The 27,660-nt window shown below is 53.6% G+C and overlaps 14 protein-coding genes across 14 annotated transcripts; 8 read left to right on the top strand and 6 right to left on the bottom strand.

Moving 5' to 3' along the window:
• Positions 1-1,332: 1,332 nt before the first annotated feature.
• Positions 1,333-2,624, top strand: CLUP02_08846 (uncharacterized protein; the record flags this gene model as incomplete). Its single annotated transcript, XM_049287827.1, has 2 exons — positions 1,333-1,412; positions 1,607-2,624. The coding sequence occupies 2 exons, from the start codon at positions 1,333-1,335 to the stop codon at positions 2,622-2,624; spliced, it is 1,098 nt and encodes a 365-aa protein (XP_049144970.1).
• A 177-nt stretch (positions 2,625-2,801) lies between these two features.
• CLUP02_08845 (uncharacterized protein) lies at positions 2,802-3,693 on the top strand (the record flags this gene model as incomplete). The annotated part of the gene is made up of 4 exons (XM_049287826.1): positions 2,802-2,903; positions 3,005-3,429; positions 3,487-3,511; positions 3,565-3,693. The coding sequence occupies 4 exons, from the start codon at positions 2,802-2,804 to the stop codon at positions 3,691-3,693; spliced, it is 681 nt and encodes a 226-aa protein (XP_049144969.1).
• A 391-nt stretch (positions 3,694-4,084) lies between these two features.
• CLUP02_08844 (uncharacterized protein) lies at positions 4,085-5,222 on the top strand (the record flags this gene model as incomplete). The annotated part of the gene is made up of 3 exons (XM_049287825.1): positions 4,085-4,294; positions 4,366-4,895; positions 4,961-5,222. The coding sequence occupies 3 exons, from the start codon at positions 4,085-4,087 to the stop codon at positions 5,220-5,222; spliced, it is 1,002 nt and encodes a 333-aa protein (XP_049144968.1).
• Positions 5,223-6,510: 1,288 nt separating this feature from the next.
• CLUP02_08843 (uncharacterized protein) lies at positions 6,511-6,978 on the bottom strand (the record flags this gene model as incomplete). The annotated part of the gene is made up of 1 exon (XM_049287824.1): positions 6,511-6,978. The coding sequence occupies one exon, from the start codon at positions 6,976-6,978 to the stop codon at positions 6,511-6,513; it is 468 nt and encodes a 155-aa protein (XP_049144967.1).
• Positions 6,979-7,006: 28 nt separating this feature from the next.
• Positions 7,007-7,237, bottom strand: CLUP02_08842 (uncharacterized protein; the record flags this gene model as incomplete). The annotated part of the gene is made up of 1 exon (XM_049287823.1): positions 7,007-7,237. One exon carries the CDS (start codon positions 7,235-7,237, stop codon positions 7,007-7,009), a length of 231 nt encoding a protein of 76 aa, XP_049144966.1.
• A 3,443-nt stretch (positions 7,238-10,680) lies between these two features.
• Positions 10,681-12,411, top strand: CLUP02_08841 (major facilitator superfamily transporter; the record flags this gene model as incomplete). Its single annotated transcript, XM_049287822.1, has 2 exons — positions 10,681-11,362; positions 11,504-12,411. 2 exons carry the CDS (start codon positions 10,681-10,683, stop codon positions 12,409-12,411), a joined length of 1,590 nt encoding a protein of 529 aa, XP_049144965.1.
• A 1,003-nt stretch (positions 12,412-13,414) lies between these two features.
• Positions 13,415-14,611, top strand: CLUP02_08840 (DNA/pantothenate metabolism flavoprotein; the record flags this gene model as incomplete). The annotated part of the gene is made up of 1 exon (XM_049287821.1): positions 13,415-14,611. The coding sequence occupies one exon, from the start codon at positions 13,415-13,417 to the stop codon at positions 14,609-14,611; it is 1,197 nt and encodes a 398-aa protein (XP_049144964.1).
• Positions 14,612-14,889: 278 nt separating this feature from the next.
• On the bottom strand, positions 14,890-17,629 carry CLUP02_08839 (acetyl-CoA transporter 1; the record flags this gene model as incomplete). Its single annotated transcript, XM_049287820.1, has 5 exons — positions 14,890-15,229; positions 15,289-16,932; positions 16,984-17,156; positions 17,228-17,531; positions 17,625-17,629. The coding sequence occupies 5 exons, from the start codon at positions 17,627-17,629 to the stop codon at positions 14,890-14,892; spliced, it is 2,466 nt and encodes an 821-aa protein (XP_049144963.1).
• An 81-nt stretch (positions 17,630-17,710) lies between these two features.
• CLUP02_08838 (cenp-O kinetochore centromere component) lies at positions 17,711-18,809 on the top strand (the record flags this gene model as incomplete). Its single annotated transcript, XM_049287819.1, has 3 exons — positions 17,711-17,780; positions 17,836-18,628; positions 18,788-18,809. 3 exons carry the CDS (start codon positions 17,711-17,713, stop codon positions 18,807-18,809), a joined length of 885 nt encoding a protein of 294 aa, XP_049144962.1.
• A 105-nt stretch (positions 18,810-18,914) lies between these two features.
• Positions 18,915-19,502, top strand: CLUP02_08837 (uncharacterized protein; the record flags this gene model as incomplete). Its single annotated transcript, XM_049287818.1, has 4 exons — positions 18,915-19,013; positions 19,082-19,174; positions 19,254-19,271; positions 19,338-19,502. 4 exons carry the CDS (start codon positions 18,915-18,917, stop codon positions 19,500-19,502), a joined length of 375 nt encoding a protein of 124 aa, XP_049144961.1.
• A 93-nt stretch (positions 19,503-19,595) lies between these two features.
• CLUP02_08836 (uncharacterized protein) lies at positions 19,596-20,540 on the bottom strand (the record flags this gene model as incomplete). Its single annotated transcript, XM_049287817.1, has 1 exon — positions 19,596-20,540. The coding sequence occupies one exon, from the start codon at positions 20,538-20,540 to the stop codon at positions 19,596-19,598; it is 945 nt and encodes a 314-aa protein (XP_049144960.1).
• Positions 20,541-21,357: 817 nt separating this feature from the next.
• On the top strand, positions 21,358-21,994 carry CLUP02_08835 (uncharacterized protein; the record flags this gene model as incomplete). Its single annotated transcript, XM_049287816.1, has 4 exons — positions 21,358-21,452; positions 21,565-21,671; positions 21,703-21,841; positions 21,904-21,994. The coding sequence occupies 4 exons, from the start codon at positions 21,358-21,360 to the stop codon at positions 21,992-21,994; spliced, it is 432 nt and encodes a 143-aa protein (XP_049144959.1).
• A 1,010-nt stretch (positions 21,995-23,004) lies between these two features.
• CLUP02_08834 (Yae1 protein) lies at positions 23,005-23,685 on the bottom strand (the record flags this gene model as incomplete). Its single annotated transcript, XM_049287815.1, has 1 exon — positions 23,005-23,685. The coding sequence occupies one exon, from the start codon at positions 23,683-23,685 to the stop codon at positions 23,005-23,007; it is 681 nt and encodes a 226-aa protein (XP_049144958.1).
• A 905-nt stretch (positions 23,686-24,590) lies between these two features.
• On the bottom strand, positions 24,591-25,649 carry CLUP02_08833 (pirin; the record flags this gene model as incomplete). The annotated part of the gene is made up of 1 exon (XM_049287814.1): positions 24,591-25,649. The coding sequence occupies one exon, from the start codon at positions 25,647-25,649 to the stop codon at positions 24,591-24,593; it is 1,059 nt and encodes a 352-aa protein (XP_049144957.1).
• Positions 25,650-27,660: the final 2,011 nt, after the last annotated feature.

Raw genomic sequence — 27,660 nt, 5'->3', positions numbered from 1 at the left:
GGGCGCCGGGCAGTTGGGATGGAAGGCACCATGAGAGGACGGGACCGGGAAGCGAAGGAAGCCAACCTGGAAAGGGATATGGGAGGAGCTACCTGCCGTGCGTGCGTGCCTAGGTACTAATTGGAACACGAACGATTTGTTTTCTTGGGGCAGGAGGGCCGCCGCCTAGGACCTACCTAATTTAATGGAAGGAAGATTTGCCACCCAGCGCCTTTCCCATGCCGGAGTTTGATCCGGCGGCCAATCAGCAACATTGGTTTCACCGGATTGAATTCCGCCACGTTGGGCATCCATCACTGGCCGACTCGCCGTACTCTTCTAAAAACCGCCTGCCCAACCTATCAGGAAACAGAAAGAACCACTTACCTTCCTGCCTTCATTTCGGCCCTCCCATACCGATCGTACGGAATATTACCTAGAACATCCAGTATCCGTAGATCCCATTCATCGCCCTCCCTGTCGCCGGCGACGTTGTTGCTGCCGTCTACGCACAAAGGCACGTACGCAACCACGGTCCGAGTCACTGGCTGTTCAATTTTGCCACCCTCACCTCTTCACCACCACCACTCATCCACTCAACACCAGCGTCTCCTCGTCCTGCTACTACTCCTCCTTGTTATCTCAAAATCCCCTGAACATTGTACAATGTCTACCGAAACCTACACTTCATACAGCCCTACCACTTGCAATTGCTGGCATGTCCCTCGAGTCCACGGTTCCCCCCCAACTTGACTCCCAGGAAAACTCCAAATTCGGCTTCGATCTCAACCTCATTTCAGTCTGCATTTTGGTCTGCAGTCTCGGCTTCACAATGCGACCTCTTTTCGGCTGTCTTACTCTACCTTACCATCTTGCTGGCCACTACCAACACATTCCGACTCTGCCGTCTTCTTACCATCAAAACCTTGCATTGGCCCCTTGAGTTCCGCTGCAGTGGACAGCCCCTCAGCTGCCGCCCTCATGCTTATCCACCCTCCCCTTCGTCTTTGCTGCTTCGATATACAAGATGCCAATTATGACATTCATGCGAGGAAAGGGTTCATCTCTCCAAGCAAGCAGCATACCTTCGCTTCGTGTACACCACCCCGTGTAGGTGTAATGCGCCGTCTGTCGGTTCTGTCTGTTGTTTAAGACATCTGGCAACTCAGGTCGCCTGGCGTGAAAAGACACGCATTGGGTGGAACAGCTGTAAGTCTATTCTCTCACTTTATCCCCTGTCAGTCCCAGCCCCAGTAGAAACCCCCGACACGCATATCCCCAGCCGGAGCTCTTCTCCCACCTCCTTCATTGGGGGCCCGCTCAAATATCCTGTCGCGCCCCCCATTCATCGGCATGGCACTACAACCCCAGTCACTGTATTGCCCGTATCCTGTCATAGACTTTGCACCATACGCCCAACCCCAAGCCAGTAAGTAGGTAGGAGTTCCTCTTCCTCTTCCTTCTCCTCCTACTCCTCCACCCCTGGCTTCCAAAACTAATCAATTTTTTTTTTACTCGACCATCTTCTGTCAGCATCTTCTTGCGGCCAAGATACTCATATGTCCCCTAACCCAGATACTAGTTGCTTTCCAGCTGAGTTCTGAGTTTTTCCTCTGGATTCCGCTAGCACCACCGTCAAGCCTCACGACAACGTACCCTCTTCAGAGTCAACCAAGATTCTTGTAAGAAACCGAAGCTACAGATTTTCAACCGAAGAAGAAGAAGAACACTCTGTTGTCCATGTGGGAGGCAACATGATGGCTCAGTCTGCCTACCCTGAGCTGGTGCCAATGTATACATTACCACAACAACCGCCCCAAACGCCTATCAACGAGCCTCATCTGTGCCAGCGGTGGTCTGGATGCGATTGCCACACGGCCGAGTTCTCCATGGCCTCCGTGCACCAGGAAGTCGAGATTCAAGCCTATCGGTTGTTCGACTCAACAGCAGGGACTACGTCAGACTTCTCGACGGCCACTTGGGCAACCCAACGCGAATCGTGGCCTACGTACCAGCAGTTAGACTCCCAGCCACCTGAACCCATGGCATACAGTTCACACCATCTATGGCCAAATCCCGTTGACAGTCCTCCTATCCCAGGCCAAAATTGGCAGTACACACCCGATTTTCAACTCCAGGCTAGCCCGGCCCCAGGAACAACGGCAACATGCCATACGCCAAGGGTGTCTAAAAGTCGACAGCTGGAATCGATGAGTCAACCACCCATGAAGAAGACACGTCTTGTAGCGAGAGAGCACGTCTCACCGATGTACATGGCTTCTTTCGACGCAAACACGAATGGCACTGAGGCCGCCAACGAGCACAAGGAAAGTGACCATGACACTTGCTCTTCACCAAGACCGGAAGGGAAAAAGACGTATCGCGTCAAGAACCGAGCCGCCGCAAAGCGATGCCGCGAGAAGACAAAACAGCATGAGCTAGATCTCGCCGCTCAAGAGCAGCGAGTCACACAGGAGCGAATGTATCTCGATGCCTGTGTATCTGCGCTCAAAAACGAGGTTCTGGTTCTGAGAAGCCAGATTCTCGAACACGGGGACTGCGACTGCGAGATGATACGAGGATATATCGCAAGAACAGCCAACAATGTCAGCATCGGGCTTCATGGAGAACGCCAGCTGGTTTAGGGAGAGGTCATAACAACATCATCTACTCAGCCTGCATTTCGATGCTGGATGGACGAAACGAAAGAAGGTCGAACAAGATACAGTATCGAGCCTCAAGTATAGCGAAGGACTCTTGATACTAGCCTCACATCTGAAAGATGGCGAGCTGATACAATGATGACCGGCATCCATCACAAGATGCAAGGAGGTAAGCTTTCCTTCACTTTTTCCTCTGAGAATTCCTTGTTCTCAGCTTCTCGCTCGAGAAGCCAAGAAATGAGCTCTATTGTTGAGACTTTGGTAAGAGTCTATTGGTCTATCTTACATCCTTCTTGAATTCCTACCTCCTGAGACACGGCTATCATCGCGATGCTAATCGTCACTCTCCCTCCTCTGTCTAGACACAAGCTAATCACTGCTGTAGGCATATTGCACTGACCACGACGGGTTTGTGCCGTGCTCTCTCCACAAATCTCTGTTGCAATGTTGCGATGCAGTCAGCCAACCACAACGACAATTTGGAGAAGCGCTCTGAGGGGTACAAAACCCCCCACCACAACAGACGCCCCGGTTTGGCTGAACATCTTGGAACCACCCCCGCCAATCAACGGTCGACTGAGCCTGCTGCAGACGCTAAAAACGACCTGATTAGCAGTGCCGCATGTACCTCGACTTGTTGGCGGGTTGCATTACAACTGGCGCAACCAAGGTCTTTGTGCAACCAAATGATCTCCTGCACTCAACTGGTTTCTTTTCTTCTTTCTTCAGGCCTTTTCGTGGTCTCCCCCGCCTTGTTCCCTTTGGCGGAGTTCCATCGAAAACAGTCGTAAGTGACTGGTTCATTATCCGTCGTCTCGCGGGTGCACAAGGCTTGGGGTTTCAGCGGCCATAGGCAGAGTCTGCAGATTGTCGGGAGTGTCTAATCCCAATTCCTGGCTGGGCTGCTGACACGAACCGACAGCTGAGCTGGGGTCCGATGCGCCAGCAAACTCTCGATAGCCGCAGCGGCCACTCGCACCTACGACATCCTTGCATTTCTGTCCCTTCTGTGGATGGATGGATCGCGCAGCAGCAGCCTCTACCTTGCTAATGGGCTGGCCTGGCCATGGCCAGACGATTCCATGGCTTTGGGGAGCTTTGCGAGCCAAACTTAACCTCTTTTATGTGGTTTTCGTTTATTAATATTATTTTTTCATTTCTTCCCTTTTCGGTTTTCTTATTTACCTAGGGGGAATCGCGGCAGCTTTCCCGGCACCGGAACAATCCAAGTGGCCCAGCCAGCAACGGGTACGGGGATTTGGCTTGAGTCTTGTCCATCCATTTCGTCATACCTGTCTACCTCACGAGCTCCCAAGAAATTGAGAAACTACTCATCGGGACGGGCCTTGTCAGCACTTCCAAACACCTGCAACAGCAAAATAACATCACGACGATAACGCGAACGATTAAATCACGACCAACATGGCCAGCGGGTCGGCAGTATGACACGCACCGTCAAAACGACTGAGACTTACCAAGCGACGCGGAGGGCGGATCTGGTCTGGCGGTTGAGGCCCGCTCTGGCTCTGGCTCTGGCTGTACCCTCTCTCAATTCGTCCACCCGCGCCATTTCAATTACTACGACGAATACGCAGACCTCGCCGTACCAGCTACACGCCTACGCCCATAATATTTACGCCTCCTTTTCCACTGTTTGCGGCCATCTCGGTTGTCCACCAGGCCTGCCCATGGTCCTGTGGCAACGCTCACGATGAAACCACAGCGCGAGCTTTTACCTGCGGGCCCAACAGCAGCCAGCAGCGCCTCGTCGGAACGGGAGACAACCCCGCAATCTGCCACTGGTACCACGTCTTCTGCACCAAGACGACGTCCGCAGACCAAAATCGCCTGCACCTCATGTCGTCGCAGGAAATCAAAATGCGATGGCCAACGTCCCGTGTGTTCCTTGTGCGCGGGCATGGGTCGCACCCGCTGCGAGTACGATGCCGGTCCCGACGTCACACGCTTCGCCGCCCTGAAAACAAAGCACGAGGAGCTTCAACGCCGCCTTTCTCTCTTTGAAGAGCTTTTCCGCCTTCTATCTATGCGCTCCGAGCCAGAATCAGTCGAAATTATCAGGCGGATGCGGACTCTGAATATAGAAACTGATCTGGACGACTTGGTCAAGTTTATCAAAAACGCAGATCTGCTCATCCAGCTGGCTTCTGCACAAGCCGAACCCCCTGCATCGGGGACACCCACGAACCTCCAAGACCCTCCCGCCGAGGATATATCCTCCCTACTCGAGCTATTGTATATCACACTCGGCCTCACGGCTTCTTCATTCTCCGTAGCACTAGCTGACCCCAAGATATCAGAAATTCGGCTATTTCTAAACTCGACGCAACGGCTCGCTTAGCCTTTCTTGATACGATAAGACTTCAGATTGAAGCCTTTATCACTACCGAGCGTAGTCAATCTGGCCCCGTTGAGTCGGTCAAGATGGAGGGGCTGGTCGACGGGGAGATGGACGGTGCCGTGAATGGAGAACTGCAGGATGGCGTGGATGGCGTACACCACCATGAGTCAGGGGTTCCTCTCAAGCGACTACTAAACGATGATACGACAAAACCGAGATGATGCAAGATGCATGTTTTTGGAAGGCCGACACGTCTTTGCATGAGACGTACGATGGTCGAAGCTTATGACTGGGCGAAGCAGTTGGGCTCGCACAAGGAAGGCGTTTTCAGACTGATGAGCAACGCTCGAGACGGCAATATCTACAGAATAGCCGCAATTTCCTCGGCGGCGGAATGGGTCGACGCCCTGCCCGTGCAACAAGAGATTTTCTAACGACAGTATTTTGCCTGGTATCGGGAGACCACGGGCCTTTGGGGGCAGCAGGGCTGTACGAATTCGCGACATCGACTTTGACACATCATGGCTCGTTTAAGGTTCCATAGCGGGACAAGGAACGGGACGGCATGAGGTTGGAAATGCGGGCACGGGAAACACCGAATGCCCGAGTTCGCGTTCAGCGGTTGCACGGTCAGAAAGGGAGCACGAAGTTGCATCTGAGGACACCATTTGTGCCTTTCGGAAATTCACTATGCCCGGGAAAAGGGGCGGCGCGCGAAAAGATAAAAAGTCAACAAGACAAGTCTTATGACGGATCCAAGTTGAGGCAAAAGATTCAGACATGATGGCGAGGTATCGTGATATTTCAACGAACTCCAATTATACGGCACATGCCGAGTTTCTTCATATCACACAAAAGGAACAGTGAGCCTACATCTGGAATACAGGACGGCATTTTTCGGTGCCTTGGGGCAAACACTCCTATGGGCCCAAGCATGTGACCCGTCCTCTTCTCAAACACATCAAGAAGTCGAGCTCAAGCTTTCAAGTAGAGCCCTCCGACAGTGTCAACCCACAAAAAAAGGTCTACTGGGGGTGAGATGGGCTGGCTCTCACTTGAGCCTCTTCCGGCTGTACGTCAAATGAGAATGTCTTGATCAGAACGTCATGATGCGCACTGATGGGAGGGTGTGGTCCATGCCGAAGCACTAAGATAGTCCAGGGGTGGTTTGTCCCTTATACGCTGGTACCTAGTGAAGAATTGGGTATCCGTACCAGACTACGGGGACCTCTTTTTGGGCTAATTTTTTCCTATTTTGTTCTATCCCCCCGGTTTGCGGTGCACTTGTTTTTCCCTTTTCCAACGGTCGCCTCAAGGGGGACGGACGATATCTAATGTCCCCAGCCTTTCTGGCCTTACCGGGCGTGCAGACGTACGACGCCTCGGGCCGAGTGTTGCATTTATTATGTGCCCTTGCCTCTGTGTTTTTGATGATCAGATGTTAATCACGGTTTGGCCGACAGGGGAAGAAGATATTGGACAGAAAAGACAGGAGATATCGAGTAGTATTCAAGCAAGCGTATGATTTACTGATGCACCGTCAAGATTTTGGAGAGCTGAAAGTACGTGCGTGGCACGTGGTAGGTTTTTCGGAAAGAGGAAGAATGATTCCATGAAGGCGGGCGTATCCGTACGGATAGTACTTTTGAATACGGGTACCAATACAAAGCTTAGGACCGGCGGCAGGCAACTAAACCAGCTGCAGGCGGGGAAGAAAAAAAAAAAACAATAAAGGGCGGTAAGAGAATGGTGGCTGGGGAAGGGGATAAAAAAGAGAGACAAACAATACGGCAGAGGAAAACAAGAGCGATGGACCTCGAGGATCAAGATCAAGAGACAATACCAGTGAGGTATGATCTCGATCGTCGATGAGGATTGTTTGGAGGCTGGCCCCATTGGGAGAAGGCCCAGAAGGGGGAGGAGGGGAACAAAAAAAATGAAGGCTCTGACGTACGGACAGCGGGTACCCTTTCCCATCTGAGCTTATTATTCCCCCTCACCCTCTTCAGACGGCGCGCCGCGTTGAGGCCTTGAGGCTCAGGCTAGGAGCGGGGGGGATCACGATGGCACTTTTAATCCGTTCATGGTTTGCGGCTGCCAGTAAGGTGGCGGCGGTGCCAGTGATGGTCACGAGAGCGGTTGGGGAAGGGCTTCGGCCGATGTGGTTCATCGGTTCCGACTCGCGGTTCCGAAGAGGGACCTTTTTCTTTTTTCGTTCAAGGACCTCAAGTTCCATGTTCCTTGAAACTTTTGGGATGGTGCAGGAATTTGGAGCCTGGTGCGAGGGGGGGTTTAATGCTATCATAATACCTTTACCTACCCATGATGGAGGACCGGGAAAAAGCGCTGAAATATTGGTAGACGGGTTCTGCGATGGCACCCTAAACACTGGCTGACAGCACCCGACCCTGAACCGAATTAGTCATCTTATGACTTTTGCCAGATTGTTTGGTTACTGTCTTGGGCGGCGCTCGCTCCGTCGTGATGGGTAATTACCTGTTTGTTCTTCCTGCATTTTCTGGGTCGAATGATGATCGGGTGTTCTTCCGTGCGCGTTGTATGTGCGATGCGATTTGTGAGGTTTTTTTTTTTTTTTTTTTTTTTTGCAGAACACGGCGCTTGTTCCGGTGCTCTCTCTCTACCTACTCCGTACCTCTATGGACGCAGCTCTTTAGAGGATTTTTGGACGGAACTGGGGTTGGACAATACGTTGTGATACCCCACTCTTTTCCCAATCCTTTCCGTCTCGAAAGAGGACTGCGGCCGGCTCGGTGACAGGTGGGACCTAATACTAAAAGGGGAGTAAGAGGGGCTTTGGGGGGGGGGGTGGCTTAGGTAAGTTGGGAAGAGAAAGAGAGAGAGGGAGGGACTGAACATGCGGCGGCGCGGCGGGCTTTGTTGTTTGACGCGGGATTCTCCGTGGCCGAGTGCTGAGTTCCTTCCAAGGCCAGGCGTAAGATTAATTTTCGGCGTGACTCTGTGAGTTAGATCATGGATGAGGCTGGCTGGCACGTGCCAAGGGCAGTTCCAAGGCCAGAGCACGTGGGAGATACTAGGTACCTTGGATGACCTGGTCGCATGTGGGAGAGCGGGCGGGCGAGGTACCTCGACTTTTTCGAGTGAGCCGCAAGCGGATCATAGTCAGGTAACACTTATTAGCTACCTAAGGTGGTGCACAGATTCAGGGCGACTTGAGCGGATGTATACGCAGTAAGGCGGATGTACCCAGTATAAGGTAAGCGAGTGAGGCTTGGAGGCTTTGAGGCTCGAGCTATGGCTGGAGATTATATGAAAGTTCGACGGAAAACCATGGGAAAGGTACTTGGAGCGACGGATGGGAAGGGGAGGTTGTTTCCGAGGTTATGAAGCGGCCGGAGCCGGCGTGGGCGGGCGGGCATGGCAAGGACGCGAGGGTCAACGTGAAGCGTCGGCGGCTGGCGGGAACCGGAGAGGGCATACCTTGCCTCCCATGGTACGCAGGAATAGCATAGGCGAGCGAAGGGGGGTTTGAGCCGGCGGGCGAACAGACTTTTTTTTCCCGCTACCGGCCGGATGCCGTTGATGACTCTTCCTCCGTTTCTCATATGTGCATCTCGTCGAGGGCATGATCTCGCTTCAACTGAGCGGGTCATGGATTCAAGTCAATAGTGAAATCGCCACTTTGTTCGCTGATGTACAATAGTTGAAGGTGTCATATACTATCTGATTCGAGTAAAGATTAGCAACCCTGTTATTTTTCTTATCTCCCAGATCTCGATTAGACAAAGGCATTTTAGAGAGGAATATCATTGGGATGGCGTCTTGGATATAATGTCATGATTGCGTTGTTCGATAATCCGTGGTTCAATGGGAGCGTTTTTTCGTGTGGAGAAGCGGGAGCCCAGGGCGGGGGGGCTAGGCAGGCACCTTTAGCGGGGGAACGTCTCGGAGACAGATGCTAAGAGAAATCGCGATAGTGCCGTAAACCGTATACGCTGTATGAGGTAAGTTTCCCCATTGGAAAAGGTGGTTGTCTTGTAAGGCATTCTTGCATTATGCGGCTCTACAGACTAGGAGAGAGTGCTCCGAGTATGTGTCTACGGATCTACGTGTCTCAGAAACTCAAGACAAGTTCGGTGTTGGACAAGTGTCATGCGTCGGGTCTGGTCTGCTGGGCCAAAGGGACCTGACTGATTCATCATAATTCTTACTCTTGTTTGGTTTCGGTGGTGGGGTCTCTCGCCTTTTTTTTTTTTTTGGGAGACGCCGATTCTCGGCAACCAAAAGTCCAGGCTCTTGAGGTTTGGTTTTCATCGACTAATTGAAATACGCCATTGGTCAGTTTTTGGCTCGCGACTTCGTCTTGAGCCATCCCCGAACGACGCCCTTGACTAACATGAACTTGTCAGAGAAGGGCCACATGTCAACAGGCAACATGACCAATTTCTTCGGGGGTTGTTCTCTTTATTCCCACCAATATTATGCTAATAGCCTAACCGTGTGAAGAAACAAGAAGGAGAGCGGTGCATGGCACGAGGGATGCCCGAAAGGCATATGTCGATCTGAGAAGACGAATGGTGAAGAAAAACACGAGGAAAATAAGGCCGGGGTTTGGTTCGGTTGAATTACCCACATCAAACAAATGCCATCAGGAACATGGCGAACCCGGGTATTGTTTTCTCTTCTAGTAATACGGTAACATCTTACGAAACCCCAATAGCTAGTTAGTTAGGTCCACGTAAACCAACCCTATCCCGGCCTAGTAAGAAGAAGCCGGGAACCTACCTTATTCACACAACGAAACGGCTATCGGTTGTCCCATTCCCCGTCGTTCGCAGGACCCCTGGGGAGGCAAACCTGGGGTAAAGGAAAAAGTTTTTTTTTTCTTCTTTCCTCTTGTCTCTCTGTTCGCCCTCTGCATACATGACTGCATGACTTATACCTTTTTTTTTTAGCCTCGTCCTGAAAGAGTTCCATGGTCCTTTCGAAGCGAGGAGCCGCGTGCGTAAACCTGGGGTGTATGATTGGCAAGGAAATGACTGGATAATTGCATCAAATCACCTAACCCAACGACAAACTCAACGAAGGAGCGCGAACCACTGCTACCCACTCACCCACCACCCCCAGACCAGGCCCAAATCTAGCCGAAAGACCGAAGAGGCGAAGGAAACTAGTAAGAAAAAGTACAAGTAGGTTCGTTGATCCGCTCTCTCCCTCCCTCGCAACGGCCCGCAGTAGGATAGTGTTGGTATTAGTCGACACTCTTTTCTCCTCCTTGAGCTCGATCCCTGTTGATCAGAGACGGGTATTTGTTAGGCCTCGATACTCTCGTTACAGTTCATTACTCTTACCACAACGAGTCTGGTTTGATAGGACTGAGAGAAGTTTCGAAGGCTGAGGAAGAGGTTGTTGTACGGAAGAAGAAGAAAAAAAGGAACTCTTGTACAAGACAGCGACTTGAGGCCAAGACAAAGGAAAAGGAAGCAGGAGGGAGAAAACGTGGCCGACAGGGTTGCAGAACTGCAAGGCGGAAGTCAAAAATCAGGAAGAGGGAACAAGAAGAACACCTGAAGATCGAAGGGGGGAAGATTCAAAGACAGACACAGCACGAGACATAATACCGAGGCTCGCTCTCCTCTCTTCTCTTGTCCTCTCCCTCATCCTCCTCTCTTCATCCATCCATTCACCCATCCATCCCACATGGACCCGGAAAAGGCTTCCACAGCCCGCCAAGGCGACCACATCACACCCGAACCGAACTACAGCAATTACGACTACCCGCTGCCCACCAAGCCAGAGAGCGCAGCCCACGATGGTGCAGCGGCGGTCATAGGCAACGACCTGATTCCCTCCGTCTCCAATGCCGTCGCCGGCGCGGGCGGCGCCAACTACCATCACCAACACAACAGCGATTTCATCAACAACAGCAACAAGAACAACAACAATGCCGCCTACGGCAAGGAAGCCGAAGGGGGCGGAGGAGAAGGGGGTACCGGCGACACCACCGACGACGACGACGACGGCAACTACATCCACCGCACCGACACCGCAGGGGTCGCCTCGACGACAGCAGGAGAGGAAGAAACTTACCCCGAGGGCGGGCTCCGGGCGTGGTCCGTCGTGCTGGGGTCCTGGCTGGCGCTCTTCTCGGCCCTGGGCATCATGAACAGCATCGCCATCTTCCAGACGTACGTTGCGACGCATCAGCTCAAGGGATACAGCGAGGGAACGATTGGGTGGATTTTCTCCGTGTATACGTTCCTCTGCTTCTTTGGGGGTATCTATATCGGGCCCGTGTTTGATCAGTATGGCCCGCGGTGGCTCGTTCTCGCTGGGACGGTGTGTCTTGTCATTGGCGTCATGTTGTTGAGTATATGCACAGGTAAGTCGTTTACACAGAGTTTTGCATCGGCTCGCCTTGTTGTGGCGCGTCGTTTCATCACTCCCTCCCAGACTTGCATCCCTCAACACATCCTCTCCGAGCAATACAAATACATAAGAGCGCGCTAACACACTCTCCCAGTATACTGGCACTTCATGCTCGCCTTCGGCATCCTCTGCGGCCTCGGCAGCTCCCTCGTCTTCACTCCGTCCATCGCAGCCGTAGGCCACTGGTTCAAGCGCCGCCGCGGCTTCGCGACAGGCATGGCCTCCACCGGCGGCTCCATCGGCGGCATCATCTTCCCCCTCATGATGAAGTCCCTCTTCCCCCGCATCGGCTGGGGCTGGACCATCCGCGCCGTCGGCTTCATCTGCCTCGCCCTCTGCGGCGCCTCCAACTTCCTGATCCGCTCGCGCCTCCCGCCCGCCCGCAACGCGAGCCCGCACCCGGACCCGCGCATCTTCCGCAGCGCGGCCTTCAGCCTTACGACGGCGGGCATTTTTCTGATGGAGTTTGCGCTGTTCATCCCGCTGACGTACATCTCGAGCTACACGCTCAGCCAGGGGTTCAGCGAGTCCTTTGCCTTTTCCATCCTGCCCATCCTTAACGCCGGCAGCGTTCTAGGTAGGGCGCTGCCTGGTTGGTGGGCCGATAGGGCCGGACCGTTTAACAGCAACATGGCCGCCATCGTGCTGTCCGCGGTCGCGTGCCTGGCCGTCTGGCTGCCCGCGGGCTCGACGGCCGCGGGCGTCATCGTCTTTGCCGTGCTGTTTGGTTTTGCAAGCGGGAACAACATCAGCATCAGCCCCGTGTGCGTCGGGCGGCTGTGCAAGACGCAGCATTACGGGCGGTACTACTCGACGACGTATACCGCCGTCTCGGTCGCGTGCCTGATTGGTATTCCCATTGGCGGCGAGATTGTCACGGCGACGGGTGGCCAGTATTGGGGTCTCATTATCTTCACTGGGCTGGTGTATGTTTTGGCCTTGGCGGCGCTCATGGCTGCCAAGTTTGTGTGCGTTGGAAAGGTTATCTGGGGCAATTTCTAGACAAAAAAGAGAAAGAAGAAGAAAGGGATTCGGACAGGCGCACTTTTGTTACGAGGGAAGATTCGAGGCCTTGGCACATAAAAAGGGATTGGATATCAAAGAGGCATCTATGATGAGAATTGTACATATAATGAGGACTAGATCCGGAGTTAATTGTAATGATGTAAGCGTACCTCATGCTTAACTGTCGCTGTCGTTCCCAAACAGGAAGTTCGGTTTGGAAACATTCTTATGATCGGCTATCGGTGCCGAATTAACATCGACTTCTGAGTCACTTGTGTGCTGAGAATGAGATTTGAGCCGCGGTTGTAACGACGTGAACGCCGACGGGACGTCGTTGCGAAGCCCCGAAGCAAATACGTTCCCAGAAATCCGCAGCAGATTCCATCCCGGAGGTGCGGGTCGGTGGGGCACGGGCCTCCTTCGGCCCGTGCGGAGGAACCGAACCGGCGCTGGAAACGACGGTTTAAAACCCTCGCTGCGTTTCCCAATCTCTCTTCATTGTGGTTAATTTCTTGTTTTCAGTGATTCTTGAGGTACGAAGTTTCCGGAGATAGAGCATTCGACACAACCTCATACATCGTCTTCAAGATTGACGCTATTTAAACTTAGAAAGACACTATATATCCCAAGGTGAGTTTACGTGTAAGACACGTCATATGAGAAAATGGGTGCCGGAGGACCGAGGTCCGGCGGAGGTATTGGGCCGAGTAATGGAGATGGATTCTCATCCCTCATACTCCTTATACACCATACTTCTGGACATGAATGGAGTCGAATACCGCTACCGGAGATATCAACTATGTATATCAAGTCACTGACACCGTTCAGGTCTCACACACACCTTCGGACGGCCCTTCGTCACCAGTCCATTTCCCCTGCCACCGAGGTCTCACAAATCTCACCACCACACATCATCACTTGACACAGTAAACAGCTACCACTTCTCTGAGACGATCCGTGAATATCACCGCTTCATCAAACACAAACTCCCCCCCGAAAAATGTCTCTCCCCACAGAAACGGCAGAACGCCAAGAAGACGCCTACTTCTCCTCCCAACCGCCCCCCAAAAACCTAGACGCCCACGTCGCCGCCGCCCGCTCCTTCATCGACCACCACGCCGCCTCGAGCCGGCGCGTCGTCCTCGTCACCTCGGGCGGCACCACCGTGCCCCTCGAGAAGCAGACGGTCCGCTTCATCGACAACTTCTCCGCGGGGACCCGCGGCGCCACCTCGGCCGAGTACTTCCTCGAGGCCGGCTACGCCGTCATCTTCTTGCACCGTCAGTTTTCGTTGCAGCCGTACTCGCGCCACTACTCCCACGCCACGGATTGCTTTTTGGATTTCCTGGCCGAGGGCGAGGACGGCACCGTCGTCGCGAACGCGGCGCACCAGGAGCGCATGCGAGAGGTGTTGCGCAAGTATACCGCTGCGAAGAAGGGCAATATGCTGCTCATGCTGCCGTTTACGACGATTACGGATTACTTGTTCGAGCTGCGCGCTATCGCGGGGTTGCTGAGGCCCTTGGGCCCGTCGGCGCTTCTCTACCTCGCCGCCGCGGTGTCTGACTTCTTCCTGCCGCAGGACAGAATGGCCGAGCACAAGATCCAGTCCACCAACGCCACGGACTCTTTCTCTGGAGCAGGGGCAGGATCGGCTACAACGAAAACCACAGCCAAACCCGCCAACTCCAGCAACGGCAACGGCAACGGCAACGGCAACGCCTCCAACACGGAAGACGAAGAGGCCTTTGACAACTTCGACTCCACCAAGGTAGCAAAGTCCAAGTCCCTCGTCATCGACCTCGACCCCGTCCCCAAGTTCCTCCAGAACCTCGTCGACGGCTGGGCCCCGCAAGGGATGGTCGTCAGCTTCAAGCTCGAGACGGACCCGGCCATCCTCGTGCACAAGGCCAAGTACTCCCTCGAGCGGTACCAGCACCACCTCGTCATCGGCAACCTGCTGTCCACGCGCAAGTGGGAGGTCGTCTTCGTCGCGCCAGGTAGGCCGGACCGGTGGGTCCGCGTGCCGAGCGTTCAGCGTGCGTCGTCGTCGTCGGCGGGGGGAAGTGGGGGAACGTGGGAGGACAAGCCGCTTGATCCCAGCGCGCTGCCGGAGAGTGACCCCGAGATCGAGATCGAGAGCTTGATTATCCCTGCTGTACAGGATTTGCATTCGGAGCACATTGAATCGCTGTAGAAGTAGAGAGACCGGGGGTGAAGAGAGATGTGTTGTGTCAGCGAGCGAGAAAGAATTTTCATGTTTTCTGGCAAAACTTCTTTGGGGCAAGCGTCACGTATATAACGGCATAGCGCGCATCAAATGGTAATGAAAAAAGCATATCAAGTACAATTGCTTCCCTCTCCATCTTTCTCGCTCTCTCTATATGAAAGGTACTCCAAACCGTGCGCGCTGCGTGATGCTTTATATGATACATGTACAACATCCCCCGGATTTTTCCGCGCAGTGCAATTCCATTATTTAGACGTCGACGGCGCCAAACGCCAGGCTCTCATGGGGAGTGACTGCAGATGCAGAACTCTAGGTCGGATGTAGAGCATGAACGTCACCACGCCAAAGACGACGCAGATGATGTTGACAAAGTAGTATCCGTCACGCACCATCTCACACGTGCCGCCACCGTTGACACACTTCTCCTTGTCTGGCTGCAGGGAGCAAGAGAAGGGGTCGGTGATGACAGGGCCCTTCAGGGCGTTCAGATCCGCGGGGTTGCCAGGTTTGCAGGTCGCGACGGTGAAGTAGTCGACCAGACGCAAGACGAAGAAGCGCGGGAACGTGCCGCCAAGATTACAGACGCTGCGGAGGCCATATTAGCAAAGGAACTTGGTCAAGTGATAATCCGAGGATAAACTTACGTAGCCAAGAGAGTCATGTAGGTACCGCCGATGACAGGGTCTGCGATTCTAGCGTGGAAAGCAGAGACGGCGACAAACATGACCGTGTTTGTAAAGGTCGAGAAGACGTGTTCGCCAATGACGACCAGCATGTACCAAGGAGTAACGCCGCCGGCCGGGAAAATGGTGACGGTGAACTGAGCGATCAGAGCAGCAACGAGGCGGCCCATGAAGCCCCAGCACCATAGGCGCATAGGGGTGTATTCCTGAGACCACTTGCCAGCGTAGTAGCCAAGCGCGATTTCAAAAGGGAAATCGATGAGGACCGTCAGGGCCATGTTCTCCTGACCGAATCCCTTGTCAATGAGCTTCAGGTTGGTGACTGCGTCATTGGCCTGAAAGCCAATCTTAGCAATGAGATGAACAATGATAATGGTCTGGATATTCTTCAACTTGAGAACGCCCCACATGATCTTGTACACATCCCAAATGCCATCCTCATTCTTGGTTCTCTCCTCACGCTTGAAGAGAGAGAGCCCAATGGTGATGGCAATGTACGCCCAGCCCCAGAAAGTCAGATATCCGCCAAGCGACATGAGACCGTGATCCAGGGGAGAGCTGCGGAAGTAGCGGTTTGCAAAGTCCTTGGAGTTGAAGGCCAAGAACACCGTGTAGGATAGGAAGTGGCCGGCAGTGAGACCGACGGTCTGTGCAGTGGATGCATACGACACATTGCCGGGCGTCAGGAGAGTCAAAGCCCAGCCGTCTACGGCGATATCTTGCGTGGCGCACATAAAGACGAGGAAGAACCACCAGCCGGTGAAGTTCCACACGGTAGGACCTCCGGGCTTGCCGGTGTTGGCCATCATGTTCTCGACAGTAGACCCGAGCCAGAGCATACCCAGTCCTGAAAGCAGCTGAATGGGAAGAATCCAGCTCTTTCTGCGTCCAACCTTGGGACTCCAAACCGCATCAACGATGGGACTCCAGAGAAGCTTCAGCGAGTATGGGTATGAAGCTAGACTAAAGATTCCGATCTCGCTGTACGACATGTGGTCCTTCATTAGGAAGGGAACCGAACCACCCGCGAGACCCATGGGCACACCCTGTAGGAAGTACAGGAGCACCAGCAGGAGGAAATTCCTCTGATCCTGCAACGGCAACTCGAAGAAGCCATGATTATTGGCGATGGGTGTCTTCGGGACGGGGTCGTCGAGGGTGAAGGATTCGCGCGACATCAGGTTCGCGGTCACGGTGTCGGAGCCGGGAGTCGTCGCCTTCCGCCGGAACTCAACGTTGTTCTGGTTCATCCCGCCGTTGGCTTGACCGTTCGTGCCGTCTGTGTCTACAGCTAAATCAGCCAAAGCTTTTCGCTTGACGGACTTGTTTCGGCGTGTTCGGACGCTCATTTGTGCTTGGCTGGTAGTTGAGGAGTGTCTCGGTTGGAGCTTGCGGCGCAATGCTAGTACGCAGTAGAATTCGAGGTTTCGGTTGAGAGCGGCTGTGTCGAAACGTGAGAGGTGGTTTGGGAGAAAGGAAAAAAAGACTTTATGCGACAAGTCGGGAGTCGTGAGCAAAGGAAAAGGTTCTTTGTCTGTCCAGCGAAGACCACCTAGACAGGGTCGAGGGCGGGGTGGAGCAGAGTCCGTGGCAGTCAAGGCGATGCTGTCTTAAACAACAGCTTAGACCAATGATAGACGGTATGGCGCTAGGCACCCAAGCGATCGAGAGCTTGTTTTTATGTGCGCGAGTATGGTTGGTAGAAGAAAGGGTGGAAAAAGGTGATGTTCGGGGAACAGTGGAAGCGCAACCGTGGCCTTTGACACTTTTGAGAACACGCCAGTGGCAAAGAAGGAATGGAATAGTGGTCGAGTTGGACGTTGCGGGGTCTTGGAAAATGGCGGAAATGATAGATAAGAATGAGATATGATAGTAAAAAGAACTCAAGTCCCAAGTGGACCGACACGTAGTGAATTCGGCAGAAGCAAATCAACACAGCAAGAAAAGGTGTTTCTGTTGCGACGATACCTCGGGGTGAAGTAAACGGGAATTGGGGAGAAGATTCAAAGAAGCTTATCCAGGTCCAGACGCGCTCCACTCGAGTGGGAAGCCACCCGCCGCCCGGCGAGCTCCCTTGGGACCCCTGGCGCCATGCCTCATTTGGCGCCAAACTGCGTAGGTACCCAAGATAATCATTGATAAGATAACAGCTTAGATAAGCTTCCCCGCGGGTCGCATTCCGCGCTGTCGGGACGTTTTGTTGACTGGGTTCAAGTGTCTCGCACTGCGCTGCTTGGCAACCAATTCAATTGTCAACTTCACCAAGACGCGTCGATCGCGTCCAGGATCCCAATCACGTCATCGCCAACTAAGACTACGACAACTGTGCTCTCCTCGCCGAGGAAATCGCGATTCCCTCCTGTCCACACCCGCAACAGACAAAATGTCTGGTGAACTTCCAGATGCTGCTGCAGAAGCTCTCGAACAAGAGATCAATGACCTTCGAGCAAAAGGTAAGTGCTTCTCCAAGGGGATCCTTGCCCAGATGCTAACTTGCGATGCGCCCAGCCGCCTCGTTGAAGAAGGAATTGAAGGTCCAGGCCACAGCTCTCATCTCGTCCGATTCGATACGAAACGCCCTCAAGGAAGACAATGAGAAACGCAGCACGATTGCACTCCCTTCCGAATCCAAGGCCGACCGCGACCAAGTCCTCTCCCGATCCAAAGCCCAAGACGCGCACGACCAGCAATGTCTGTACAGAACTTGCGCAACTATAACGACGTTCAAGGTTAAAGACCCGGACCCCAACGCCGTCGATCGAGGCAGCGTCCTGGGCATTCGCATCGAAATCATGTCCGGCGCCAAGTTCCGACGACCATACTATGTCATGCTCAATCGACCGTACAAAGACTCGCGACACCTGCGTGTTCATCGCCATACGGTGCCTCCATGCATCCCGCTCGCCGCACTCGCTGCTCGCCATCTCCCTGCACCCAAGCCTGCCGACGCCGAAGATCAGAAGGTCCAAGATTTATCTCGCTTCGTGCGAACGCTGAGGAGGGAAATTGTGAGATACCACAACCGCACTGCTGTGATTGGCGATCTGCAAAAGGCGGCTGGGCTGGTGGGCGCCGGCAGCGAGGGGGATAACTCCAACCAGGCGGTCACAAGCATCGTTGCCGCAGACATTGAAGCCAAGCAGATCAGCATCGAATGGGCCGATGGCAGGGCGGGCAGACTGGTCATGAGCGAAGATGGGCAGATTCAAAAACTCGTCGTTCTCGGCATGGCGGGACGTGATCGAGAGACCACGCGAGATCTTCTAGGTGACAGCCGTCGCGTAGAAGATGTCGCAAAGCGGTTAGCGACATCTTGAGGACTGGGTCGGGTACGACAAAGATGCTTCTACGAATAGGAAATTATGGGCCAAAGACTGGTCATCCGACGACAGTAGGACCCATTTCTACGGCCTTCAACGAAGATCTTGCGGGATAGACCTCTTAACTGAAAAGCAACCAGATCGGCAAGTTCGTCCGAGTGAGACGAGCACGTGCTAGGTAGAATGCCGTCCGCACCGGAAAGTCGCATTTGTCCTCTCGACTCATGCGTGACCCTCCGAGCCGTCCGCAACCTGGCCTGAACGCAAATGTACCTTAAGCATATTGCGTTCAATCTGCAAGATTATGCAGCCACAAACTCGGTCCGCAACTCAATCGACCAGCGAGTAAATGGCAGAGGCTTCAAAGTGGATCATGTCAAAAGCAGATCGACTCAAGGTACCCCTCGATCTGAAGATCTGCCGACGATCCGTAGCACCCGACCAAAGCTATGCGGCGAGAAGACGACACCCAGGGCAATGCGACTATTGATAACCGATTATGCGTGTCAAACCCGCTGCAGAGCCATGTAAGTCCGAGACATTGAGCTTGGTCGCGAGGAATCGACTTCGGAATTCCATCATTGGTTGCACCTTGCACGAGTAAAGGATGATGGAACAGATATTGTAATCAAAAGTACGCAACCCATTATATTAGCCTTAACTAATTAAGTTGGGTTTCTCAGACGCCAGAGCCGATATCCTCCTTCGCCCAAAGTTGCGAAGCCCGAGGAGCCAACCCAATCGTGTCCAAGTGAAAACCCCCCAGATTCCCGTTCGTTGATTTTCACAGTCATTAACCCTTATTTTGTCCCATTGTACCCCAAGTTCCCATGGTATATCACCCTCTATGCCTGAATCGCAAAAGCAACGTATTGTCTTTCTCTCTAGTAACATGATGAAAAGCAAAAGGCCAAAAAAAAAAAAAAAAAAAAGCACTGAAGATTCCATTCAGATAAAGGCAGCGGCGGCAGCCACCACGGCGACGACCACACCACCCGCGCGCTGAACGTTCTGTACAGCACCGGCGGTGACGACGGCGCGGCTCGTGGTCGCGGTCGGGTTGGGTCTGGTGACGGTGCCGACGGAATCGGGCTTGGTCGTCGTGGCGGCGGGGGGAGCAGAGGAGACGGGAGGGACGGGGACCACAGGGGGGCTTGATGACACGGGCGGGATGACGACGGAGGAGAGGGTCTGGGGAGGGGAAGGGTTGCTGGGCGCGGGCTGCTCTGCCGGCGCGGTGGTGGCGGGAGGAGCCACGGGCGCGGTGATCGGGCCCGGGTTGGGCGCGACGGGGACGGGGCAGATTGTGACGATGGCGGGGACGGTGACGGTCTCGTACATTGTGCCGCCGCCGTTGCCGGGGCAGTTGGGGACGCTGGGCGGGCAGCTGTAGATTGTGGAGACGGCGGTCTGGGTGATTGTGGAGGTGGTCCACTTCCAGGACTGCGGCGTGGTGGTGGGCTCGGGCTGCTCCGGCTGGTCGGGCTGGTCGGGCGTCTCTGTGGGTTCCGGGGCCGAGGGGGGCTCGGTGGTCTCCGGGGAGCACTTGTCGCAGCCGGGTTCCTTTGTGTGCTTTGGCTTCTTCCACTTGTGGCCGTCCTTGTCCTTGCCGGGCTTGTCGCCCCATTTGGGCTTGCCCGGGTGGACCCAGTGCCAGCCGTGCTCCTTGTCGCTGTCGCAGTCGTCAATGTAGACGTCCGGGTGGGGAGGGTGCCAGACGGAGATGCAGTCTGAGGGTGGGCCTGTGAGGGGGCCAAAGGTCTTGATGTTGAAGTCTACGTTGCCGTTGGCGAGGCCGAGGGGCTCGATGCCTGGTGGGTAGCTGAATTGGCCGTCCCATGTTGCGCGGGCGACGGCTGCGAGGCCGAGGACTGTGAGGGTTGAGTAGCGCATTGTGTTGTGTGTGTGTGTGTAAGTGAGGTGGGTTATGGTTTGCTCTGGGTAGGAGAAAGAATGAATGTTTACTATAAAGTAAATAGGGAAGTGTGTAGAGTGAGAGAGAGCAAACGAGACCGGGGTCGATATTGAAGGTATTAGCGAAAGTAATTGGTATCAGAGATACTGAAGAGAGAGAGAAGAAAAGGGGAGTCGAGGAACAAGGTGAAGAGCTGCTCCTTTTCTATCTTTCTTCCCTTCCCCATCACGGAACTCCCATACAGGGGGTTTAAGTGATGATGGCGGAGACATCGGGAGGAGGAGTGGCTAGGGGCAAAGCCGCTAAGCCCAACATCGCGAATAGACTCACGGGTGTACCTTGGGTAGGTCACTAAATGGAGCTACGCTAATTTGATTAAACGTCATGTCATTATTCCGCCGTACATAGTAGTATCCGTACGTAGTGTACATGGAAAGAAAGGCCTGCCCTCTCTTGGATGCTGCCCCATCTAAAGGGGCTGAAAAAGAAGCATCGCCCCGCAGGCCTCCATTGCATGTCGAAGATCTCCGTGATTGGTTAGCCCGTCTCTTTGACGAAGATCAGGGGGGGAAGCCTGGGAGGGGGAGGAAAACGATCACAAGAACGGGGATCACCAAGCTTCGGATGGTCGTTTGCTAAAATTACGTTGCGATCAGAAATTGGGACGACAGGTACGGATACGGAGAGATGTGCTTGGTAGGGCCTTGTTTCTTTTCCTACTACGTAACGTTCTTCTCCCAATTCGGAAAAAGAATAGAGGGAACAGAGTGGTTGAAGGAGCACAGCAGGCCAGAGATGGAGATGGAGATGGGCGCAGCTGCTGCTCTGCATGAGCCTCTGATACAGGGACGGAGCATGCTTCGGCAGATGGGATCACCCAGGATCCCTGTGTAAAGCAGCCTTTTCACGAATCACCAAGATCTACGGAGTACCTGCCAGCAAACCCGGGGGAAGAAGGTCAAGGAGGGGGGGAAAGACGATGTCACCTCGTCCGACAACCAGGGGTAATGCCACTCTGCTATGCCACCATTTCACGCTAATCGCAAATATCCCTGCAGAAATCGTCTCGAATGGTGTTGAGCTTAAAGAGACCTTTGGGCCCGAGGAGAGTCGAGATGGGCTGACCCCTCCAATTGTGAGGCAGCACAGCCCGTCATCCGAACTTTCGAAACACCATAACCCTTGGTTATCCCATGAACTTGGCCAATTTCCAAGGGGGTCAAAGCATCGAGTGCAGGTGTGGCAGCCACTATCTCTTCTTCGCGAACTCCGAAAAGTTGTGGGATTTGCTGCGTAGTGCTCGTTCGTATGGTGCGGGTGTTGTGGGATGATGTCAGTGAGGGTTGCTGGTGGCCTCCCCCTCCGCCCCTTCGCGCTGAGGTCTTCAGGCCTAATCCACCTCCCTACCTATTGGTGGAAGTGGAATCGATGATGGCTTCGGCGCTTAATACGGATCTTCTAATGGTCTCTCGGCCTCAAGGCTGTTGAGTCGTGAATTGGTGTATGGCCCATCTTCAATGATGCGGGAATCTTTCATGCAGGTTTCTCTCCTTTATGCAGAGAGTGAGGTGGGTAGTATTGAGATTCATCCAGCTTCTTGACTATGTGAGATCATGTCCAACAAGAATTCACCCTCATGGCATCCATGTTCATTTGCCTTTGAAGAAATCTTACAACCCGCAACGTCCTCCCTTGTCAGTGTCGATTTTGACAGGTGGTCATAACCGCATTTTCGTCTAAACAATGTTGCTTGGCTGCCTCCCCCTTCCCGTCTGCGTCCTGTCAAAAATAGGAAACCACCAACAGAGTCATGAGCTCATGAGCGATCGGCTAAGAAGGATGGTTCGCCTCGTCATGAACTGTAAACAAGCCACAAGAGGGCTTGAGGGTTGTCGTCAAAAATTTGCGGCTCATGTGCCAGATCCGGCTCCGGCTGCTGTGCCATATACTCGCCACACGTCGGCAGCACAAGGAGGGGAAGGTCTTGCGAAAATGGGGTTCTTGGTCAAAGTCCGAATTTAACTCTACCCTAGCGAGGAGTAGAGGTCGGGGGATTCCCGTTCCCTTCGTCGCCGTCCGCGGGAAACCCAAATAGCCGAAGCAATATCAAGTTTGTAATATTAATGCAATTTGATCGGATCAGCTGTGTGTTCAGTTTAGTCAAGTCGTCTCCACCTGGGCATAGCCATTGACGCTATAGCAACTTACTGGAAACCGATGATGGCTCTTGCGCATTCGTGGTATAGGACCCGGGCAGTTCTGCAAGTGAGATCTTTTTCTCTCCCTTCTTCTCTCTCGATGAGAGCGCCAGCTCGGCCCGAAGACTCCTCCGCATAAAGACCTGGTGGAAATTCGGTTGCCGCGAGTAGCGCACGGCAATGCGATGGCGGTGCTTCCTTGTGCATGGCACAACGGAGAGGCAACCGCTGACAGAAGCAAACCTCACCAGTCGAGAGGTTTCTTAGTCTGTGGCACCGCGGAGCTGGGCGCCCGCTCCGGGCTCTGCTGCCTCTCGTGCTCCTGCGCGCCGCCAATGGCCTCGAGCACGATGCCCCATTGCTCGATCTCGGCGTCGGCCACCTTTTGCCATTTGCGAATGAGGGGGTGGGCACGAGCCACGTCTGCGAAGAGGATTTCATCACCACCGTTGGTGCCCTCAACGTCAAACTTCCAGGTCCCGTCAGTGTTCCAGTACGCCGGTCCAAAGATGGAGTCAATCTTGAGCTCGGCCTTTGCGTCGTCCAGCGTCTGGCGGGCTTTCTTAGAAGAATCCTCATCGTGGCCGTCTAGTGCAGCGGCGATGCCCTCAAAAAGGCCGACAATCTGGCCCGCGAGTGAGCCGACCTCGGCGCCGAGGCTGAAGCCCTCGTCAAAGCCCGCCTGGATGCTGTGGGCTTTGGCGGCGGATATGCCCTCGCGGTAGCCGGCGTTGGTGTGCTCGGCCTGCAGGCGCGGCATGTCGCCCGGGTGCGTTCCCATGGGTGCTGCTGCGCTCGCTGCGTCTTGGGCAAAATTGTTGTTGTGGCCGGCGTGGTTCGGCGAGCCGGGCTCAGAGCCCCAGACGTCCTCAAAGGTCTCTTGGGACTGCGCCTCTGGCAGGATGGTGATGCGGGGATCGTCCATGGCGCTGGTGAATGGCTCGATTTCAGTGTTGTCAATGGGTTGAAGATGCATAGTGAGAGACTAGTCAAAGACTGTGCCGCTCGTAGTCTTGGGCGTTTATTCTGAGGTGACGGAGATCTTCTTTTTGGAGGCGATGTTGAGTTTGGATGACAAAGTATGAAAATTTGGAGTTGATTTACAACCAGATCCCCCGCACGTCACAACTTCTCGCACTGTTTTCAACAAACCTCTGACGTGACGTTTTCACAGTAGGATTTGAGATCTGTACGGTACGCCGCCACTACGGTTCATCGTGTACTAATAAAGTGAGATGGTCCACAATATCTTCACTTCACCTTGTCTCCGCCTCAGATAATTAGTATCCAGATTTCACCAATCATCATGACTTGCGGGAGAGAACGAGCGATGTGCATTAATCCTTCCTCTCTACTCCCCCAGATTCGCCGGCTCCATGGTCGAATTCGTCTATATCCCTGATCTATTTCCACAACATGTTGATCAAGCAGGTTCGATCTTGGCGGGCAGCCATATTTAGCAACAATAACCAAATGAGAGGAACTCTAATGAATAAACAGAAACATTCGCTTCCTTCCCGTTTCCATCTTCGCTTTCTCGCAGAAATCTATCGCCGAGACCGACACCCATGGATATCTAATACCTTAAGATGCCAAGCTCCTCTACCCCAGATTAGCTCACAGGGATCTGAGATCCATCTATTTCTAGACCAACAGCATCGTCATGGGTCACCAGAAAAAGAAAACCAGGATGGTGGCCTCCCCCGGATCGACGTAATTTCCAATCAAGATGAAATCATCAAGCAAGTATATTTGGATATATCTTTCGTTTCGCTCGTAAACGGATCTGATCTAGCACATGGTATTCCCTTTTTCTGCCCAAAACTTCCTTTATGCCGTATCCAAGACGACAACCTCTGCCTCGGCCTCGCCGATACTCTCGACCTTCAACTTATCCCCAGCGTTGACCGCGTCGACAAACGCACCGTCACCCTCAGACAAGACAGCATCCTCACGGCCATCGATCCTGATCTTGGCCTTGCCGCTCTTCGTCATGGGCAGGTGCACAAACACCTTGCGCTTCGTCTGCTCCGTCGCCCTGCCGCCGACAACCCACTCAAAGCCACCGTCAGCCCCGGGCGGAATGATGCCCGCGCCCATGACGAAATCGGCGTGAATAGGAATCGTATCCGGGATCCTCGGCTCCGCGGCCTTCTCTTCCGCAGCCGAGGCGTCCGGACCAGCCTTGAGCGGCGACAAGATCGTCACAAAACCCTTGCGCTTATCTTCGTCGGCGAAATGGCGCGTGTGGTACGTAGGCGGCAACCCGCGCTTCCAGGGTACGGCCCATATTTGTAAGAAATGCACCGTGTCCTTGTGGTGCTCGTTGAACTCGGAGTGCGCGATACCGGTGCCGCCCGTCGTGAACTGGACGTCGCCGCGGTGCATGCGGTAAAACTTGTCGCTCTGCCCGCCCTCGGCGCCCTTTGTTAGCATCGAGTCGCGGTGCGTGAGCTCGCCCGAGAGGATGTAGCTGAAGATTTCAAAGTCGCGGTGCGGGTGCGTGGGAAACCCCGAGTTGGCTTTCACGCGGTCCTCGTTGAGGACGCGCAGGCTGCCAAAATTGTTGAAGCGCGGGTCGTACCAGTTGGCGAAGGAGAAGCTGTGGTAGGTGTTGAGCCAGCCGTGGTCCGAGTGACCGCGGGTGCCGCTGCGGTGCGGCGTGATCTTTGCGTGGTGGAGGGTCTTTGACATGTTGTTCTTTACTGCGTTGAGCATAGAAGAGTCGGGTGGGTTGTCTTGGGCTGGTGAAGACAGGGTTGTGTTGTTGGTTGTGGACGTTGTGAGTGGAGATGTGATGTCTGTGAAGAAGCTCTTGAGCTGGGTGTTGAAGATGATGATGGAAAAGAAGATGGCGAAAATCGCAGTGAGGGTCACGATGCGAGGCATATGTACTTGAATGCTCGAGTAGCCTCTCACGAAAAATGAATGGACAGAGCTAGTATGGTCGAGAATCAAGATTCGATCTGGATTGAGAATTGTTGTTCAGCATTTGCAAATCTTGCGGGCAAGCTTATATGTGGTGCCCATGGCGACCATCTACATCTGGACGAACTGCTGCGAGGGTCTTACACATGCCCCCAGTGAAGCTGTCTAAGCCGTTACCTAAGGGGGGCGCCACCGCGTGCGATGACTGGACGACTTTTTTCGCAAATGCGGTGCTTAGGATTGGATTATTCATGCTGACAGCTTCGAGAAGAACGTGGGCCCCGCTCGTTCGGCCCCGCAGCTGCAGACGGGAATGGGTCGCCGGCACCCAACAGGGGTATGTGTGACGCAAGAGTTCATGGGCTAGCCCCAAAATCGGGGGATCATCGGCTGTTCGTTGGAAGCCAACTTCAACCTCCCTTCTCCGGATCACAATTCAGGTCGTTTCACATCATCAACTCATCACTACTGATAGATTGACGACTTTCAAGTGAAGCTCTGCCATTAATTACAATACGGATAAGCTTGGGGGCTGATATCGGGTGCTCTCATTTGATTCGTGTAAGACTAAATTCATCTTGAAAGCCAGGTGTAGTGTTGTGGCTGGGCTTGCGGAACTCACAGCCTGCCAAATACTTCATCATTCATACTGGCTATTGTTTCAAGTTATGTGATCGACGCCTATTATTTTGTGCACTGTGCAATCTGGCTACCAAATTTGGCTGTGTACCACTACCAACCAGGCCTACCGATACCTACGTACCTAAGGTAGGTTGCCGATGATTCTCTCCGTCGTAAGTACAAGATTCACTATGGACACAGATACATCACTGTACGATTGCACGACAGCATTTGTATTGAGGGATCCCAAGGGTCGGCTTGTCAATTTCAGCCTTGACACACTTCTTCGCCCTGAGCGGTAGTGTGCAAGTTCTTTGGTGGCATCGTGGAGTGAAAGTGATGACGGCGGTGGTGGGTTCAGGCCTGGCCAGCAGTAGCACAGTCAATATAGATAGACAGCAAGTCCGAATTAATCGAAATAATTTGATGGACCGGATTGCTCGTCGAAGCGATGTCCCATGTACCCAAATCCTCGACGTTTAAGCGAGAGAAGATATGTGAATCATCAAACCCCCCAAAAAGCAAAAGCTCAGGTGCGCAGTCCGTAAATCGAACTGTGCCCCTACGAAATCCTCCATCTTTTGACTTCTCAAGATTTCATACCAAGTTCTGTACTAACGGACCAGGGCGTTATACCGCTCGACCATGGGGATCGATTGGGCTTGGTTGACGAGTTGGGCCGTGGACCTGAGTATAAACCACAGACCTCGGTAGTCTGTCATGGTCGATGCAAGGTAAGATTCATTCATATTCACCACTTCCCGCACCTACTTTCAGCAATACACGGGTGATTCGTGAGAACACGGTGTTCGGAACTATCTGCATACCTGAAAAGGGGACATCTTGATATCGTAGCATCATCGGCAGTGTAAAGTTGCATCAAGGAAATGGGGGAACGTGTAGGCGATAGTGATGCCCATTGCAGCACAAGATAGCGATCCTTGGTTTTGATTAATTAAAGTAATTGCTCAATGGACTTGATTGCCTAAGCGAGAAGATGTGTTAGGGGACACAAAGAGCAAAGAAGTCATGATAGCTGGCGGTCATTCGAGCCAGGCGACGAAAAGTCTTCACAGCAATATAGAATTTCAGCCTAATCCTGAGGTCAAGTATTCGCAGCAAAAGCGACGTGTTGGCCGCAAAGGTCGTTGCTGTGGGGATAAACATCAACAATCACCGACGTGACGCCTCAGGAAGGAGCGCAGCCACGTACCTTCCGCCCTCCACCTTCCATCCCACAAACCACCTCACAACCCGGAGGTCCTCCTTCACCCTCCTCAAGCCACCTGAGGCACGACCAGACGGAAAATGAGCGACCCTACTTGGGGAACAATTTTGTTCATACCGTCAC

Source organism: Colletotrichum lupini, chromosome 4 (assembly GCF_023278565.1).
Source record: "Colletotrichum lupini chromosome 4, complete sequence".
In the NCBI taxonomy this organism is placed as follows: domain Eukaryota; kingdom Fungi; phylum Ascomycota; class Sordariomycetes; order Glomerellales; family Glomerellaceae; genus Colletotrichum; species Colletotrichum lupini.
This window is presented reverse-complemented; position numbering and strand designations above follow the sequence as displayed.